The sequence below is a fragment of the Stereum hirsutum genome (assembly GCF_000264905.1).
Source record: "Stereum hirsutum FP-91666 SS1 unplaced genomic scaffold STEHIscaffold_18, whole genome shotgun sequence".
NCBI classification, from domain to species: Eukaryota; Fungi; Basidiomycota; class Agaricomycetes; order Russulales; family Stereaceae; genus Stereum; species Stereum hirsutum.
Window position 1 is genome coordinate 307,098 of NW_006763148.1, and position 16,948 is coordinate 324,045.

General features: G+C 50.8%; 4 protein-coding genes across 4 annotated transcripts; 3 read left to right on the forward strand and 1 right to left on the reverse strand.

Moving 5' to 3' along the window:
- Window positions 1-4,809: 4,809 nt before the first annotated feature.
- STEHIDRAFT_115201 (uncharacterized protein) lies at window positions 4,810-5,370 on the forward strand (the record flags this gene model as incomplete). Its single annotated transcript, XM_007309638.1, has 1 exon — window positions 4,810-5,370. The coding sequence occupies one exon, from the start codon at window positions 4,810-4,812 to the stop codon at window positions 5,368-5,370; it is 561 nt and encodes a 186-aa protein (XP_007309700.1).
- A 784-nt stretch (window positions 5,371-6,154) lies between these two features.
- On the forward strand, window positions 6,155-6,942 carry STEHIDRAFT_115202 (uncharacterized protein; the record flags this gene model as incomplete). The annotated part of the gene is made up of 3 exons (XM_007309639.1): window positions 6,155-6,336; window positions 6,391-6,718; window positions 6,817-6,942. The coding sequence occupies 3 exons, from the start codon at window positions 6,155-6,157 to the stop codon at window positions 6,940-6,942; spliced, it is 636 nt and encodes a 211-aa protein (XP_007309701.1).
- A 460-nt stretch (window positions 6,943-7,402) lies between these two features.
- On the reverse strand, window positions 7,403-8,480 carry STEHIDRAFT_66993 (G-alpha-domain-containing protein; the record flags this gene model as incomplete). Its single annotated transcript, XM_007309524.1, has 4 exons — window positions 7,403-7,690; window positions 7,765-7,836; window positions 7,897-8,217; window positions 8,244-8,480. Coding segments are annotated over 4 exons (918 nt in total), but the record flags the coding sequence as incomplete, so codon positions are not given.
- Window positions 8,481-12,259: 3,779 nt separating this feature from the next.
- STEHIDRAFT_86281 (heterotrimeric G protein alpha subunit B) lies at window positions 12,260-15,513 on the forward strand. Its single transcript, XM_007309640.1, has 7 exons — window positions 12,260-12,456; window positions 12,506-12,600; window positions 12,659-13,237; window positions 13,308-13,379; window positions 13,450-13,657; window positions 13,741-15,372; window positions 15,482-15,513. The coding sequence occupies exons 1-6, from the start codon at window positions 12,411-12,413 to the stop codon at window positions 13,803-13,805; spliced, it is 1,065 nt and encodes a 354-aa protein (XP_007309702.1). The 5' UTR covers window positions 12,260-12,410; the 3' UTR covers window positions 13,806-15,372; window positions 15,482-15,513.
- The last annotated feature ends 1,435 nt before the right edge of the window (window positions 15,514-16,948 follow it).

The following is a 16,948-nucleotide window of genomic DNA, read 5'->3' on the forward strand; positions in this document are numbered from 1 at the left end:
CTAGTTTCGAGCCTGAAATGCTGACTAGCCACTATCACAGTCAACATCGCCAGCTATACTTCAATACTCACAACAATAGGCCGTCGCACCTCAAAATCTCCGACGCAACTCGCACGTTTCAGGTTCACGGTGACTTGACAAGCCTGACACATTTCCGTGACGTCGGTGGCTCAACTGGTTCATATCTATCTCCCTGTTCTCAATGGTAGGCATGGGTGTTCCCGGGGAAACCATACACTGAGCGTCTTGCCTCTTGCCCCATATTGAACGCTATTCGGCGCAGCCGATATATACCGATCTGTCTTCGAGCGCTATACTCGTATCTCTGGTCACACCCCGGGCTTTCGCATCTTTCCCGCACAGTACGTGTTTCTTTGTCATCGCCTCATTACAGTGAACTATAATGGCTCACTCTTCCCAAGTACATAGCTCATGATGTCGAAGCCTACGATCGCGCGACCGCTCCAGAGCGAGTTGACAATGCTCCTTCTCGTTAAGCTCTACCGCAATATCTTCAGGATGCTGCACACGCCAGATCTCAAGCAGCTATGTCTTGTCTCGAAAACACTCCGAAAAGAAGCGGAGTCCATTCTTTACGAGACATGCTCAGTTCCGGATGGCATGCTCGATCTTTTCTGTCGCACGTTGGTCGAACACCCAGAGTTACGTCGCCATGTCCGTGTACTCTCGTGCACAATGATGGGCCACCGGGGCATCATCGAGCGAGACCACGATTCGGCCCTCATCTCACAGGGCTTAAAGAGCCTGCATAACCTACGCGATCTTACCATTTCCGGCTCGCTCTTCCCTATGGTGGCATGGACAATTTCCATCAACGACATCGATATCCTGCGAAGTGCCACCTTCAAACTAAAACGATTGTCATGTATCTTTGTATACGATGACCGCCTCATCGACTTTCTATCCTCACAACCATCCATCGAAACCTTTATCCACTCGTGGGGTGCAGACGCAGACAGTGGTCCGACGACGGAGACGCCACTCAAGGTCAAGAAGCTGAGCTGCGTACCACACATCCTGCAGACCATGCGCGTCACTCCAGCGCTCTCTCATCTCCGCCTCGAGTTCCGATATCTTACTGCATTGCAAGAGCACCAAGGAGCTCGATGTATACGACAGTTCGGCCACAACCTCGTCAGTCTTTGTGTCCTCCGTTATGCACATCCAGACGAGTACTTCCCCATGGCCCGCATCATCGCCTCCTTCGCGTCATACACACCCAATCTCAAGTTCCTTTCTATATTTGATGAATATATCGACCACGTACGTGTTAGAAATATACCACATCTTCCCCGCTTACACCCCTACGCAGTCTGCTACAGGGAATGCCCGACTTCACAAGTTGGTTGCATCGTACTTCAAGGACTTGCGCATCATGATATGGGCGCCTGCGTACGGCAGCAGCGGCCCCATAACCTACGAATCATCATCGGACGAGAGGGACGCGAGCGAATCCGAGAAAGGTCGCTTCTCCGTGGACGACAGTGATGTTGCAAGAACCGACGAAAAAATCCGTGCCTATGCCGCTTCATACATGCGATCCTGTCCTCGCCTCGAGGTGTTCTCGGCACAACGTTGGGGAACGCTGAGGGTATATCGAAGAGCTGAAGGAGGTATGGATGGATTGGAGGAGGCTAGTGTATTTCACGGTATGGATGAGGAATCCTGGGAGCTCTTCGACGATGCAGAAGACGTATGGGAATGCATAAATAATGGTGCGCTGAGTCGGTTCGCCATGAGGACACCGATTTCTGCGAGCGTCTTTGAGACAGCAAGGATCAAGGAGTACTTATGACAGTTTGATGGACAACGGTGAGAGGATTAGCCACTCATCTTTCCAGCGACTGAAAGTTATATGTTTCGCCCGTTCTAGTGCCTCGCGCTTGTTGTTTTCTCTGTGTTTCCTGTTCACAGTCCGATTTCGTTAGCGCAGAACGTTCATTCGAAATCACCCATCCCCTAATCTACCAGTTAATGGCAACTGTTTCCCTAGCTGCCTTGCGCCTGTCTCACTGAAGTGCTCTGGTGTACCGCTCGGGATGTTCGCAGCCCCGAATCCCGAGATCTGGTGGGTAACGGAGATGATTGAGGCCCGGAGAGTGGCTCTCACCATACGCGCATAGCCAATCCGATAAAAGCGTGAGCTTATCCCTGGGAGAGAGATCACACCATCCCCGGGTTATCGCCTCGCTATTACATGCCTTCCACGCCTCAAGTATGATGCCGCAAAGTTGGACAACCTCGTGTATGGTCATGAGTCTTGCTTCCTGGGCTCTGTTTCACCCTGAAACACTGTACGATGTCCTGCGGGCAGTGCAAAGTTCGCTCAGTATGGATCACGAGGCTGCACTTAGAGCAGAACATAACCAAGAACTCAGACCCAGCGACCAACGACGGTGATGATATGATCCGGCGCATACTTCCGCGCTCTAGTCAATAGTAATATGCATAGAATTAATGCACATCTTTTCGAGACGAGAACGAACCGGGCCGTCAGCAATTCACCTGAAAGGTAGTAAAAGCTGGGAATGACCCTCCCCCATCTGAACCCGTTCTGGAGTTGAGGATCGAGATCCGAAGTCAGGGAGTGCTTAGTTCTCATCTTGTTCTCATCGCACTCATCCAGAATAATGTAAATAGAGTCCAAAAGGACCGAGCGAGTTTGAGAAGTACTCGTATAGGCGTCATGACGAACAAGCACTATGATTGATTGCATGTCCGGTAGGCAGTGGGTAGCTGTGTGACGAACCTGAATCTCGCTGAATGCAGTGAGAATACCGCTATATCCCAGATACCAGTAAGCTGACCAGTCGCCAGGTAGACAGAGCGGGGGAGGCTTGGACGGGTCATTGACGATTTACATGATCGGGGGGAAGGGTTTGAGAAAATGTGTTCACTTGCGACGTGGGTCGGAATCGGAAGAGGTCGGAACGCGTGCGAAGAAATCACAGTGTCACTGATCACACTGATCATGAGCTAGTCTCTAACCAGACCTTATATAAGAAATCATTATATAAGGTCTGCTCCAATTTCTGGGACTTTGGCGGGGCGACCCCGAAAGACCATATAAGGAAATTTCTGGGTCGCGTCGGATCTCTCAGTTCGGTGCCACACGGCAAGGGTGGCACAGCGAAGTTGCGTAGGTTTTCGTTTCTGCTCCTGTATCCTTCCTGCCCGTGTGTATCAGATTCTCTGCCATCTTATTCTGCATCTTTACTCTGTATTTGTCGGACCGAATTTTTGATCATAACACTCTAAGATACATAGCTTTCAAACCGGCACATCTGCATGGTAAGCCACACCCCCACCTGATCAGTGGAACTCGTCAACAATCTCGTCCACAAAGAGCTTGGTAAACTGACATCCAAGAAAATTAACCTGCGTCTCAAGGTGTTCTCGACTCAGAAAGACAGATGTCAGCAAATGGCCGGCACAAACTGAGGTGGACGAGCGATGCCACAATAATCAGGGGCCAGGGGCCACAGTGGCGGAAAGAAGGTGAATCGCAAGCGTCGCTTACAGATAGGCCACCAAATATTATTCTCAAAGGATTACCATGATCCAGCGCAAACCATGAGCGCGATTTGGTGAATGTCATCGAGTGTATGAGCTCGGGAGAGTTGCAGTTAGCAGTGAGGCCGCCGCCATCTTACTACTTAGATATTTGTTGTAGAATGTATGCAGTGAGACATAATATATGAGATCTAGCTGTACATGGTTAGGGAAAACACAAGGGCACCTCTCCTCACAGTAAAGTAAGAACAAGAATGGACATGGGTCGAGACAAAGACACGAACTCTGTGAACGCCTCTTGCGCCCCCCCCACGGTTATCGCTTCGCTTAGATGAGATCAGGGCTTCCGCGTTATCATGAATTTCCATATATGGTCTTTGGGGGTCGCCCCGCCAAAACCTCCCAAATTGGACAAGACTAATCATGAGCCGCGATTTGCCGATTGCGATTTTCGCTACATAAGCAGTACGAAATTGCTAAGAAACGATTTCCCAGCTACTGTAAGTACTTGCAGTTCGTCTACAAATAAGTCGACCAGTCTTAGGGAGGATGCATCGTCTGGACAAAGAAAAATGGTCCGAGAAATCTTGGTCAAGGCATACGGCCTAAAACCGATGAGAAGTCGCGGAGACCCTAGTATCGTACATGACCTTGACATGACCTCTACATGTACTGCATAGAAGCTTTCTCTTGTGTCCATGTGGTTCTTCTTTCGAAAGCGACATGGGTCACTTGCTTGAACTCTACGCTTCTACCGATATCCACGGTCCGAAAGACCGGACTTGTTTTTGGCTTTTTTTTGACATTCAAGCTTCTCGGCACGGTATCGGCCTTCTTCGTATACTTATCACGACACCACACGAGCATTGTTCCTAGCCATCTCTTTCAATCGTGCGTACAGCTCACCCGAGATTCTCCCGTATGGAAGGATGAAGCTGAATACGCGCGAGCATGCATGTACAGGCTGCTTGGTTCAGCTCGTTCTATGTTTTTTCCGTCGTATCCTCAAACTCTCAGGCCAACAATATCTTCCGACCCTTCTCGACCCTGAAGAAAAATACAGATAGCATACCTTACGTATATGCCGTCACATTGGTTTCTCGGGATGAAGCTTACCCGTTCTCACGCACCTCCTTCTGTTCGCCCAAAGCAGACAGCCCTTTGTCGACTGAAAATCCCTCCAATCGGAGATTCCTATATAAATCCGCAGCTGCTACTTTCATATTATCCATCTCTCTTCAAACAACCACTACCACCCACAACCATCTCCACAACATGTCCGCCCCTCTTCCTGACCAAGGTCGTCTCCCGCCTTCCGTCTGCAGACCGCCCTCCAACGAAGAACATATGTTTCCTGACTTCGAGAACAGTGGACCAAAGGCTGTGGAAATCTTCGTCGTAGCTGACTCCCGTGGCTCCTCATCGCGCGACAACAAGTGGGTCCTGGCATGGGAGGTCGGCAGCGTCCATCGCAGAAACCGCGTGATTCCCGTACTCCGCCATCTCCTCATCGATACCGAAAATTGGCAGAACCCCCTCTACCCCGCCTATACCCAGCAGCAGCACGTATTCTGGGGTCCGTACACACAGGAGATGGGGCAGACCGTGCGCGGCGATTGCGAGTCGTACACGATTGCGGAAGTGAGCTGGCAGGGGAGGCAGGCCTTAGAGAGGGTAGCAATGCAAACTCCCGTCATGGCGTTGGACGGACGTTGGGACGGACAGGCCTGGGTGAAGGACCTATTGGACAGGGCGGTGAAAGCGAGAATTTTGACCGCAGGCCATTGCGCTCCAGCGATCCGTGCTGCTCAGGCGACAGACTGGTTAATAGGATAAATCGTACGTTCACTCCCCCATCGATGCCCCCCACCACGTTTCCCGAGCTCACTGCCTTCTTGTATTTTGACTTCTGCTAATGCTACCACAAGCTCTGCCGCGGCTACGCATCCTCGCCGCCTTCTCTACGTCTCAGAATCCTCGTCGATCATGATTCGCTGCTGCGACCGTATAAACTTTCTATCTTGGGCATTCTCTTTATGTATCACCAATCCGGTCTTGGCCCCGTAAAGCTATGTAACAACTCAAATTGAATTCTCATTTCATCTACATCTGTGTGCAGTGGTCATCACGGTAACAATTTGACGATTATGATCGACGCCTGGTTAGACATGCAGGACCTGACGCTGAGCGCTAGACTGTACCGTCATCGACCAGCTCGTATATTGTGTCTTCGGAGAGTCCCTTGTTGACCATCGCTCGCCGTGTCTGGCATGCAATCGCATGAAGGGGCGTTGCCGTAGCGCTTTGTAACAAAGGGGAGAGCATTGGCCGGCGGGTCTTGCCATGAGTCAGGCGCGCTTTCACAATGGACTAGGCCTTATCAGGACGAGAACAAAGAGAATGGCACGGCACGATCGTAAGACATGTTCTATGGTTGTGACGGCAATGCCTACCACTGTGCCATGGGTTCCGTAGGATCAAAACAAAGGGCGGAGGGGACACGTTGGCACTGCCAGAGACGTATAAAAGGACGCTCCAGTTGGGGCTCAGAAACAGCCAACGATCACACCCACATCCTCCTCTCACCCGCATCGAACGCAGTATTCCATTCGCATCCGCCATGAGCACACCATACTACGTCCCACCGGCTCCAAACCATCCCTACGAACCAGACTGTATCACCCTGTCCCACCTCACCGACCCTTTATCCGAAAAGTTCCCTGACACCGATTGCTCCTCGACCGTTTGGATAATAACATATGGTTCAGACAAGAAAGGGGCGAATATTTGGAAGCTCTGCTGGTATGTCGGTCATCACGTCGAGTCTCCCGGGGGGCCTCGCGTGGATCTATTCAGGCAAATTCATCTATATTCCTGCATGGAGACCAAGTATGGTACTGCCGAGCTGCTCAAGCCCTCGGAAGAGGACGACCAATACGAAATGCCCTTAACCTATCACGGCGCTAAGACGCACTCCCTCGTCGAGAACACTATATCCGGTCTTACACGGGAATACGTTTATGCTAGTGTTGGGGAAACGAGTTTGCAGGAAAGGAAAAAGCTGGAGGAGTTTGCGGAGGAGGAAGCGTTTAGTAAAGGGTCGGGAAATGGGTTGAGCCCGCAAGCATTCATCGTAGGTGTGCTCTATCGGGCACTGCAAGCACACATTCTAGCTCCAGAGGACGTAAGTAAAGCGGAGGGTATACTACATAGGCATGCTTTTCGGGCTTCCTGAATACAGTGAGTTTCAATCGTTCATCTTGACTCTTGAGCACGATAAAGGTGATGCTGATCCTTTACTCTCTGTTCAGTAGACTTTTATCCGGCCGGGTGTCAGAAGACACGTTCGACACAGTAAAGGCACCCACCGACGACGACACACCTTGTAGCATCACATCCGACATTTGATTTGATGACCCGGATTAACAATACCTATGATGCTCGCTTGGTGTTTGAATTGATTTTTCTCGCATGACAACTACTTCCTCAGCCCCGGGCCTTTGCGGTCGTAAGAGAGCTTTAGGCACAATGCTGCCACCCTCCCTTCGATTCTCGTGTGGCCGTTTTGTGAAGTGGTGGTCAGAGTTGGACTTCGGCCGTTGCGAAGCATTTGAGTGATGTGGCGCTTGTCACCGTGCGCACAAACATAGAAATCCGGTCAGAGAGATCACCCCGAAGGACACGACAATCTTTCTCTTGAACTATTCTTACTAGTTCAATCACTAGCAATGAATGAGAAAGTTACACGCTGGTCATAGATATGACTCAGTTCTGTATTTGATCTGCAGTTCAATATCCTGGATCGCTGAGCCCAAAACTGGCGCCGCAAAGGATTGACGACCGGAGAGCGGAAGGCGGCAAGACATAGTCAATACCACAGACTGATAACGAAAGCCGGAGGCGTACAGAATGACCTACATCTCAGAGCATCTGAATCTCCATCGATTCCGGAAGTGCCTGTACTGGGATAATGGGCGTATATTTGTCTGGTTGAGGCCCATTGATTCCGGGACACCAAGGAGTGTAGGATGTAGTCGCAGACTGATTCCACGTCGTACGCTTCACTTGGCCGTCTAACGGAGTCAGGGATGTGGTCATGGAAAGGTGAGTGGCGGAGTTTCTCTGCGAATACGTCACGGTCGGTGAGGAAGATGATCTGCAACGGCGAAAATTTCACAAGTTTAGAATATTCGAATTCCCTCCAGATGAGAAGAGTTTGGAATGGCTCACGATGTTAGTGAGCTTGAAATATTCCATGTTCACTATAGAATCGAACGTGTTGAATGTCTCCATGAGGACTGACTACAGATGACGAACTTGGTCAGTCCTACTCTCACAGTTATCCCCAAAACAAGCACTCACCACTGCCGCGTCGCCATCCTCCTGTTCCCTATAGCAGTCATAGTCGCTCAAGGAAACCATAAACACGATCGCCGTAACACGCGAGAACTGATGTATCCACTTCCTCTCGTCGGTCCGCGCGGCGCCGCCTGGATCAATGATACGGTAGGTCCTACCTCCACTCTCGAGGATCAGTTCCTCGACTTGCGAGGTCCGATGAAGGCACATCATGACATCCTCGTTAGTTGGGACGTAGTCTGGTGAGAATATACGGTCGAGGCTGTCAAGGTAATAGATGCGGCGACAGCGGAGCCGAAGGGAAATCCACGGGTGAGTGGATGGCTCTTGTCGTTGTGGATGTGGCGAACAGAAGTGCGAAGATCCGAATCGGCCCAAAGAGCACGAATGGACTCGGAGAGCTCGTCTGTGATTGTAGCAAGAGGGTTGTCTGGCAACGACAGCGACAGGACACGATCACGATGGATATCAAGCTTCGATGGCAAGACAACGTCATGGTCGGGCAAAGCAGCCACGATGGTGCGCATAGAGTAGGATATTGTCCGCAATATATGCGATGTGGATGAGGCGCGCCCCTGTTCTGTGTATGGTTCGGCTTGAATTATGCATTTGAACGCATCGAGCGGCCTGTGCTAATCAAGGAGGATACATCAGATGGACTTCGAGGCTGGAGGTGCGACCACACGATAGACTCACCCGCTTGCTCGTCGAGTCGTTTAAATCAAGTAGCAATAGGTCCGTCCTAGTACTGACATCTATCTTATCCTGCGCTATACGCGAATCTATCTCCTGAGAGCCTGCGAAATGAGCTATCGGTCAAAAGCAATACTTGGGTAACTGAGATGGCACAACGGACGTAGAAGGGCAGCCTCTGCAGCTCGCGCTTTAGAAGAAGCTCGTAAGTTGAACATGGGCATGCTCTATTCCTCGTACTGACAGACCGGACGTCTATGAATTGTTGGAGTCAGTGACGACGGAGGGTTTGGTGGAGAAGAGAAACTGCATACCTGCATGGGTGAGTGGGACTGCATGAGTGTGAGATTTGATCACTAGGAAAGATGACGACCCCCATGTAAGCGCTCACGCAAATTACGATCGTGTGGCACTCCTACATGTGGGCAGTGTGGCGTAAACTTAGCCAATAAAACGTGAGCTCGTCCTCTGGTCGACCGCTCTCGACTAGACACCAAGCTAATAACCCCAGAGACACAAACGTCATATTTGACCAACAGATATCACAGAACTCGAGACGTTCGAGTGGCTTGATACCACAGTAACAGCTATGGGGCAACTTCGCCGACCTGATGCTGATGAACGATCAGCGATACCTCACATAGATCCGTAGAGAGTGGAGGAATGATGGCATGGAGAAACGGTCCGAGCCATCTCTAGTGATACTGATGTCGACGATGGCAGTCTGGCGGGAGTGTGGCGTGATTGGGCACGTAGGGGTCGTTGAGAAAGCGTCAGAGAAGCGATGACATTGATGGTTCATGTAGGGAGGCGAAGAAACGGTGGCCTATAGTTCGGGATCTGGTCAAAAGTTGTGGTTTAGACATGGGAGCAACATACGCACGGAGGAACACACCAAAGAAGCCTAATACACGAGAAGACCGAACAGTCAATAAGTATACGCCTCCCAAAACGAGCGGTCGTCCAAATCATATCATGAAACGACCCAATAATACTCCCAAAGCAATGCAAACCATATCTGTGGCGTCGCAGTCTTCTCCTTGGAGCACTGTACCCACAACACGAGCAAGATCACGCTCAGCCTTCGAGCGGCGAGCGCAACACCTTCCGTCAGCCGTCAACTCATTACCCGCATCCGATACGGGACCACGTACCTGTGTTGGAATTGGATCGCAAAAAACCGATCATATGTTGCGACGGTGGCGTATGTGGGCTGGAGGACGGATCTGGGATAGACTGGTATGTATTTGATAGCGCGACGGTGGATCCGACGAGGATCAGAGACCAGATGGTACCCCGACGAGATGTCATCGTATTGGTAGGACATCATGAACGGCTTGAATCACTTTTGGATGGCACATTATCTGATTAACAGCACTGAGTATAAGCGAATCGGGAGGTACTTAGTGTGGAAGAATCCGACGTACTTAGGTCATCACTTGTTGCCCACGCGATGGATGAGGTAGGGAGCTACTCTTCTCACCCTGCCGAATGCACTAAGGGTATTGTCTTTGCAGTACCCGTGCCACTAGAATGGTTCGACCATCAGCGTTATTTTCAGAACTACAATAAGAGAAGAAGAAGAAGAAGCACATACCTTTCTCAGCAGCTTGATGACGCGAGGAGCCGAAGAGAATGCAACGCTGATTGAAGTTAGAGGAGAGAAGTACGACGAAGAAGTCATGGACAGAGATAGATGCATGAATTAAGCGATATTGTGTTGAGGATCCAAGGAAGGACTGACATACATTGACATCGCAACAAGAGAATGCATATGAACGGGACACATATGTCTGTGTGTGATGATATGGTGTCAAGTAGTCCCTGAGGATGTCTACGCCGCTGGTAGACTCCGTCCTGCACGGGGTATATCAGAATCGTCGGCATGAGACTCCAAGAATCCATCCAGGACATCATGCCTCGATGTCGGGATTACGCCCTTGGAGCCACGACCAGGTCTAGGAGTGACATAACAATAGAATCTGCCGTGCTCAGAGCCAAAAGCGCAACAACAAGTGAAAACAACATTCTCACTCGAGCGCATATCATCTCGCACGCTTTCCATGCAGACGACACACTCAAAACATCCCTGGAAGATCTTCACGATACGGGAACATGAATGATCGGAAGGAAGTAAACGACGCCAGTTTAGCCTCGTCAAACCGCTGATACAAGGTTTCTGACAAAGTCACTGGTAGAGTGTAATATGGGCGCCGCACTGCGCGCATCCCTGCATGCCACTGTGTCAGAAAAAGACACGAAGATCGCAGAGAGTCGACCTCTGACCTCCTCCGACATGGACGAAGGTCATGCGTGGAAGTGCGCGAGACGCCTTGGAACCATGACAGAACTAAGAATTCAGCTATGCACGTGCGAGCCGCTATATGATCAAGCTGCACCTATAAGCATTGCTCTGCGCCATAGCCATGAACTTCGTCGCGTGAACCGGTAGGATTTGGGCTCGAGCGTGGCGCCTGTGGATATGTTTCAACCTGCCGCACAATCAGCGAGTAGGGAGCTAGAACAGCCCAAGGCACAGCTCAGTGATACTGCGAGAGTGACACAGAACGCCGGCGGTATGTACGAGCTCGAACGAGTCGCTCGCCACAAAACCCTGACATTGACAAGCAAAAGTCCCGAAAAGGGAAGCTCGGACTGGATCGGCAAGCCCAGAACACGTCATGAGAGAGCACAACAAAGCCCGAGAAAAACTTCCGAATTTGCCTATGGAATGTCCATATGGGGAAAAATGCAGGGCCTCGGAGTGGAGTTTTGGCGCTTGCCGACCTCCATCGGTCGGGATTGTCCCGCGCCTGACACTTCCGCCAGATCTGCATCCGATCGCGTTTGAGGTAAGGCAAAGGTAAGGTAAGGTGGCGGTCGGGTGGCGTTTGTTGTTAAGCTTTTTTCGAAGAAGAGAAGGCGGCGCGAGCGGCGAGAGAGAGGTCAGGAAGTTATGGTTAGTTTCAAAGCACGGATCGTAGGGGCTGAAGCTTCAAGCTTCAAGGTTGAATGGCGACGAAACGGGCGTTAACTTACAGAATGTACTGGAAGTACTTAGGTCGGCGTTAGGAGCATCAGCATGTGCCATCGTACCGGCAACGAAGCGCAAAGAAGATTCCTCCCTTGTGAGAATGGTCCCATCAGCTGAACGGTACGCGTTCAGCCCTGCAATAAAGGACGCAACACATTTAATCTCTGATTGTAGGTGAGGAGGTAGAAAATGATGGTCGTTGGAACTGATATTCCGTTCGCTGGACTGAAGAGCATCAGAGGAAACAGTGGCGAGAGCCTAGAGGCAAGCTAGTGACGTCTGGGTAATGTATTTCTCATGGGCCGAGATAACGCGGACGACAGGGACATTTTCGAAGACGCAGAACGTAACGCGTGGTTCGTCATTCGCAGGCGACTGTTTCGTGGAATAAAAGACAGATTTTGCGAAGGATATTGAAGACTGACTAGGAGATGAAAGGACCTCTGCCAAAACGAGATGAAACAATGGGAACTGGACTGAGTTTAGTAGAACGAAATGAAGCCGGAGGACAGGCCGGATGAACAAGTCGCCAAGGGGAAATTGGAATGGGTTGATATTAGTCAGCTATTTGGTGTTGTTTGTGCTAGGCCCCGCTTGGAGACCCAGCGCCTGTTTTCGGCCAACGTCCTCCTTTGCTCACCCCTTCGTCGCTGCCTGCAACGACGCCCAGCCGCTTTCTTCGTCGATCCTGTCGTCCTCCTCGCCCTTATTACTCTAAACCCCCCGCTCGTTACTTCGCCTTCTGTGTCCTTCTACTTTTCCCCCGCCCTTATATCCTTTCTGAGCAAAAATGGGTTGTGTTCAGTCTACCGGAGTCGATGATGAGGCCAAGGCCCGTACGTAGTCCAATCTTTTTTCACGCTGACCTTACTCATGACTGGACAGGCAATGACGAGATTGAGAACCAGCTCAAGCGAGACAGAATGATGGCCAAGAACGAGATCAAGATGTTACTGCTCGGTGCTGGAGAGTCCGGAAAGGTCTGTCAGCCTGCGCACTCCTTACGCGAATATACGCTTAAACGAGGTCCTACTCCAGTCGACGGTCCTCAAGAAGATGAAGCTCATCCATCATGGAGGCTACAATGAACAGGAGCGCGACTCGTACAAGGAAATCATCTTCTCCAACACCATCCAGTCCATGCGCGCCATCCTCGAGGCCATGCCCCAACTCGACATCTCTCTCAGCCCCCAGAACGATGCTCGTCGCGCCGTCATTTTGTCTCTCCCACCACAAATCGAGGGCGACATCCTCCCCAACGACGTTGCCGATGCCGTCCGCGGCCTCTGGCGTGACCAGGGCGTACAGGAAGCCGTCCGTCGCTCGCGCGAGTTCCAGCTGAACGACTCCGCCGTCTACTACTTCAACTCCATTGACCGCATGGCCGCGCATGGCTACATGCCCACCGACCAGGATATCCTCCGCAGTCGTGTTAAGACGACTGGTATCACCGAGACAACTTTCAAGGTCGGCGAACTCACTTACAAGCTATTCGATGTCGGTGGTCAGCGGTCCGAGCGTAAGAAGTGGATTCACTGTTTCGAGAACGTCACCGCTCTGGTCTTCCTGGTCTCGTTGAGCGAGTACGACCAGATGCTGTACGAAGATGAGAGCGTGGTACGTTTCCGTTCCATTTTCGTCCATGTTCTTCCTCCGTTTTCCATTCCTTCTCACACTCTACCGCTAGAACCGTATGCAAGAAGCCCTTACCCTCTTCGACTCAATATGCAACTCGCGGTGGTTCGTCAAGACTTCGATCGTAAGCAACTTCCTGAGTTTTTTTTATTCCTAGCGCTCGTGTGCTGACGTCAGCTCTCGCTCGTCCGTAGATTCTGTTCCTGAACAAGATTGATTTGTTTGCGGAGAAGCTGCCACGGTCACCACTCGGTGACTACTTCCCCGACTACACTGGCGGTGACAACTACGACTCCGCCTGCGACTATCTCCTCCACCGCTTCGTTTCCCTCAACCAGTCGGCAGCAACAAAACAGATCTACGCCCACTATACCTGCGCAACGGACACACAGCAGATCAAATGTGCGTGCCTTTCCTCGATTCATCTGCCCTGTGCGCCATGTGACGCCTGATGCTGATGATACGGTTGTCGTTCTTCCCGACAGTCGTCCTGAGCGCCATTCAAGACATCCTGCTGCAGATCCACTTGCGGGAGTGTGGTCTCCTGTAATCTGTTACATTATTCCCATTCCTATTGTTGCTTTCGGCCGCGGCACCTACTTTCTCATTCATATTACCCGTTCATCCCTTCTCGCCACCGGCTCTCTCGATTTGGTTTTTTCCACTGCTCTCGTCTGTCTCCCACTTCCCCGTATTCTCATTTTTGCTTATATGTAGACGTCGGGCGCGGAACGCGTGGATGGATTATTAGTTTTCTTTTTGTCTTTTATCCTCTATATCTCTTCTAACTTTTTCTTTTACTGTTCTTCTCTTCTCTTCTCTACTATCTCTCCCTGTTAGTGATCGTTCCTCTCGTTTAGTTTTGGAGGCATAGGTCGCCGCCGATCCTTTATCATCGAAGGCTCCTTCCCTCTCTGTATGCAAATCTCCCATCTACCCGCTGACCCCTCCTATCTCTTCACTCACCGAGTTCTTCATTGTTCTTTACTTCCTGAACTCCCCCCTTTATTATTTCACGTCACTCCCTAGTATGGCGCCACAACTACCCACAGGGCTACGCCACGCACCATCCATTCCATTTTCGCATCTGCTCGCCCCGTCGAGCGTCCAGCTACACGCACCCCCTCCCTATCTATCTCCTCCCGCAATCGTACATGTCCCCTCATAAAGTGGTGATGGTATTGGCAGCCGCATCTTTTTTCTATCCGCTCGTCCTCGTCTACCCGTCCGCGTCGTTGTTACCCCATCCATTTTTTTTCTTTGATTCTTCTTCTTTAGTTTGACTTTGACTTGAATTGGCTTGGCTTGACGAGCTCGTTGGATATCGATCCGGATGGATAATTCGCTGCGTTTCTTGTGATCGAGATCCATGCGAGACAAGTATGCGTTCCATGCGCGGTTTAGCGATTCATTCGTGCTTGCATGAAGCTAGGTGCCTGGCGAATGTTGATGATGGGAGTTCCGCTGTGGCCGCTGCTACGAAGAGCCCTGCGCAGTGTCGTGTCGTGAAGTCTGGCTCTTGTCTATGGGTACAGACGGTAGAGGATAAAGAAGTCATGGGTATCTCCAGGAGTATGAGTGTCAGGAGCGGACTACGGTCTTCATCGGTCAGGGGGTCATGCTCAGAGAGAGGGCGTTTCACAATACACGATACGATGATATGATACGATATACCTCTTATTTTTCGTTTACTCTTCGTTCCTATGTATATAATTACTTTACTTTCGATTGACTTGCATAGTTGTCTGCCTTCTCTTTTGTCTCTTTCACTCTTTTTTTCCGCGTTCCCAGTCCCGTCTCCATCCTGCCTGCGTCTGCGGCGTAGCGATGGGCCAACTCTCGACTGCTCCAGAATGCGTAGAAGACCTGGGAGAAAGCTCGTGGGCGACGGTAGGATTTTTTAGACTTCGCAAGAACTCGAGGTGGGGATACCGGGGCTCGTGTGGCGACGTGCGTCCCACGCGTAAAGCTAATCACCCATCTGTCGCTGTCTCTTTGAATTGGTGTTGAGGATAAGGTTGGGACGTTTCCATGGGGTTGTCAGAGCTCCTTCAAGGTTTTGTATTGCTTGCTTGCCCGTGAACGTAGAGACTGTGCACTGTGGGGGTGGAGCGCTGGAGGGGGGTTTCAGGAGAGGAACGTGGATAAGACAGGAAGCACGGGGATAACACGACTTGTCTTCGAAGAGGCACCGCCTGGCGACTTTCGAGAGCGGTGACTTGCCTGACGCACTTCTTTAGGGCCCGTTCGGCTGCCATGCCAGGTTCATTCCAGGTTTCGCGCGACCTGGGTTTTCCGCCTGATCAGGAAGGTGGTTGAAACCCAGGTTTGACCGGGCAAGATAAGATCAAAAAATTCCGATAACGAGATTGGTCAGAAATGCAATACGCTCGAAGTGATTTTTGTCCAGCATCACCCCTACCTCCCTGAGGAGTGTAAAAAATCATACGCACTCCTATATACTACTCCATGACTAGCACACACTTTCAGGCCCATCGGTAACTGTATAGGTACGAGAGAAAATGAAAGGTGCTCGAAATGCCACTTGCCGTGGCCGGGACAATTGTCCAATGAGCTCCACCATTCAATACGGTGCTCATAAATGATGAAACTAATAAGGCAGCTCTATGATACCAGTAACGAAAGATGTGGGTACTTTTTATATTTTATTTACTCATTGTAACCCGTCATTGTCGACGACAATGTCAAGATTATCTCCACAAGATTGAAACTCCGCTTTTCTTTATCTTATCCTGCCCTTTATCTTTCGCGATCAAACCTGGGTTTCAACCACCTTCCTGATCAGGCGGAAAACCCAGGTCGCGCGAAACCTGGAATGAACCTGGCATGGCAGCCGAACGGGCCCTTAGGCATCTTCTCTCTCCTCAGCGAGGGAAGAAAAGAGGGCCACAGTTGTGGCGAGCTAGTCAAGGGACAAGTGCCCGAGAACCGAGAGCCGAGGAATCGGGTCCGGTTGCGAACACGAGGTCGTGGTTGATGGTGTGGCACTCTCGGGCCGGAGTGGTACCTTTCTCTCGACTTCCTCCACTTGTCTTCCACTCAACTTCCACTTGCCATCCACAATCGTGGTCGTAAACTGATTTCTTCCAAACATCGACATATCCTTCCTTCCATTACAGTGAAGATGCCCCCATAGCCTCATGATGAAAGACCAAGTACACAGGACAGCCGGAGTTCAACGAGAATCAAACGAGAGGCAGATTTTGCGCACAGGTCGGACAATATTCGCTGCCTTTCTATCTCCGGACATCACTGGTGCAAAATACATCATGGGCTGTTTCTACCTGGCGCGCGTTGAATCTGGGACATATACAACCCAGATAACCATGTATGTTAAGTAAAGGCTTCTAATTACTCTACTCGGAGCCATAGCGCCCATCCTGTGAGCTGTTGACCGTCAAACAGCGCCGTCACGGTCTCCTGCATCACCATCTTCTCCCCATCCTCTCTCAGACCACCATGGCGAACGTGCCCACTCCCCACATACCTGATCATCCATCGACTACTTTTCATGACCAAGGTGTCAAGGTTACTATAGAACCTCTTGACAACGCTGGTTCCGTCACCGAATTCTCTGCATCGGCACCGCCCAACCCTCGAGCTTGGTTGGTTATCCTAGGGTGCCTTCAGTTCATATTTTCTACAGTAATCACAGAACCTTCGGTGCGTTCA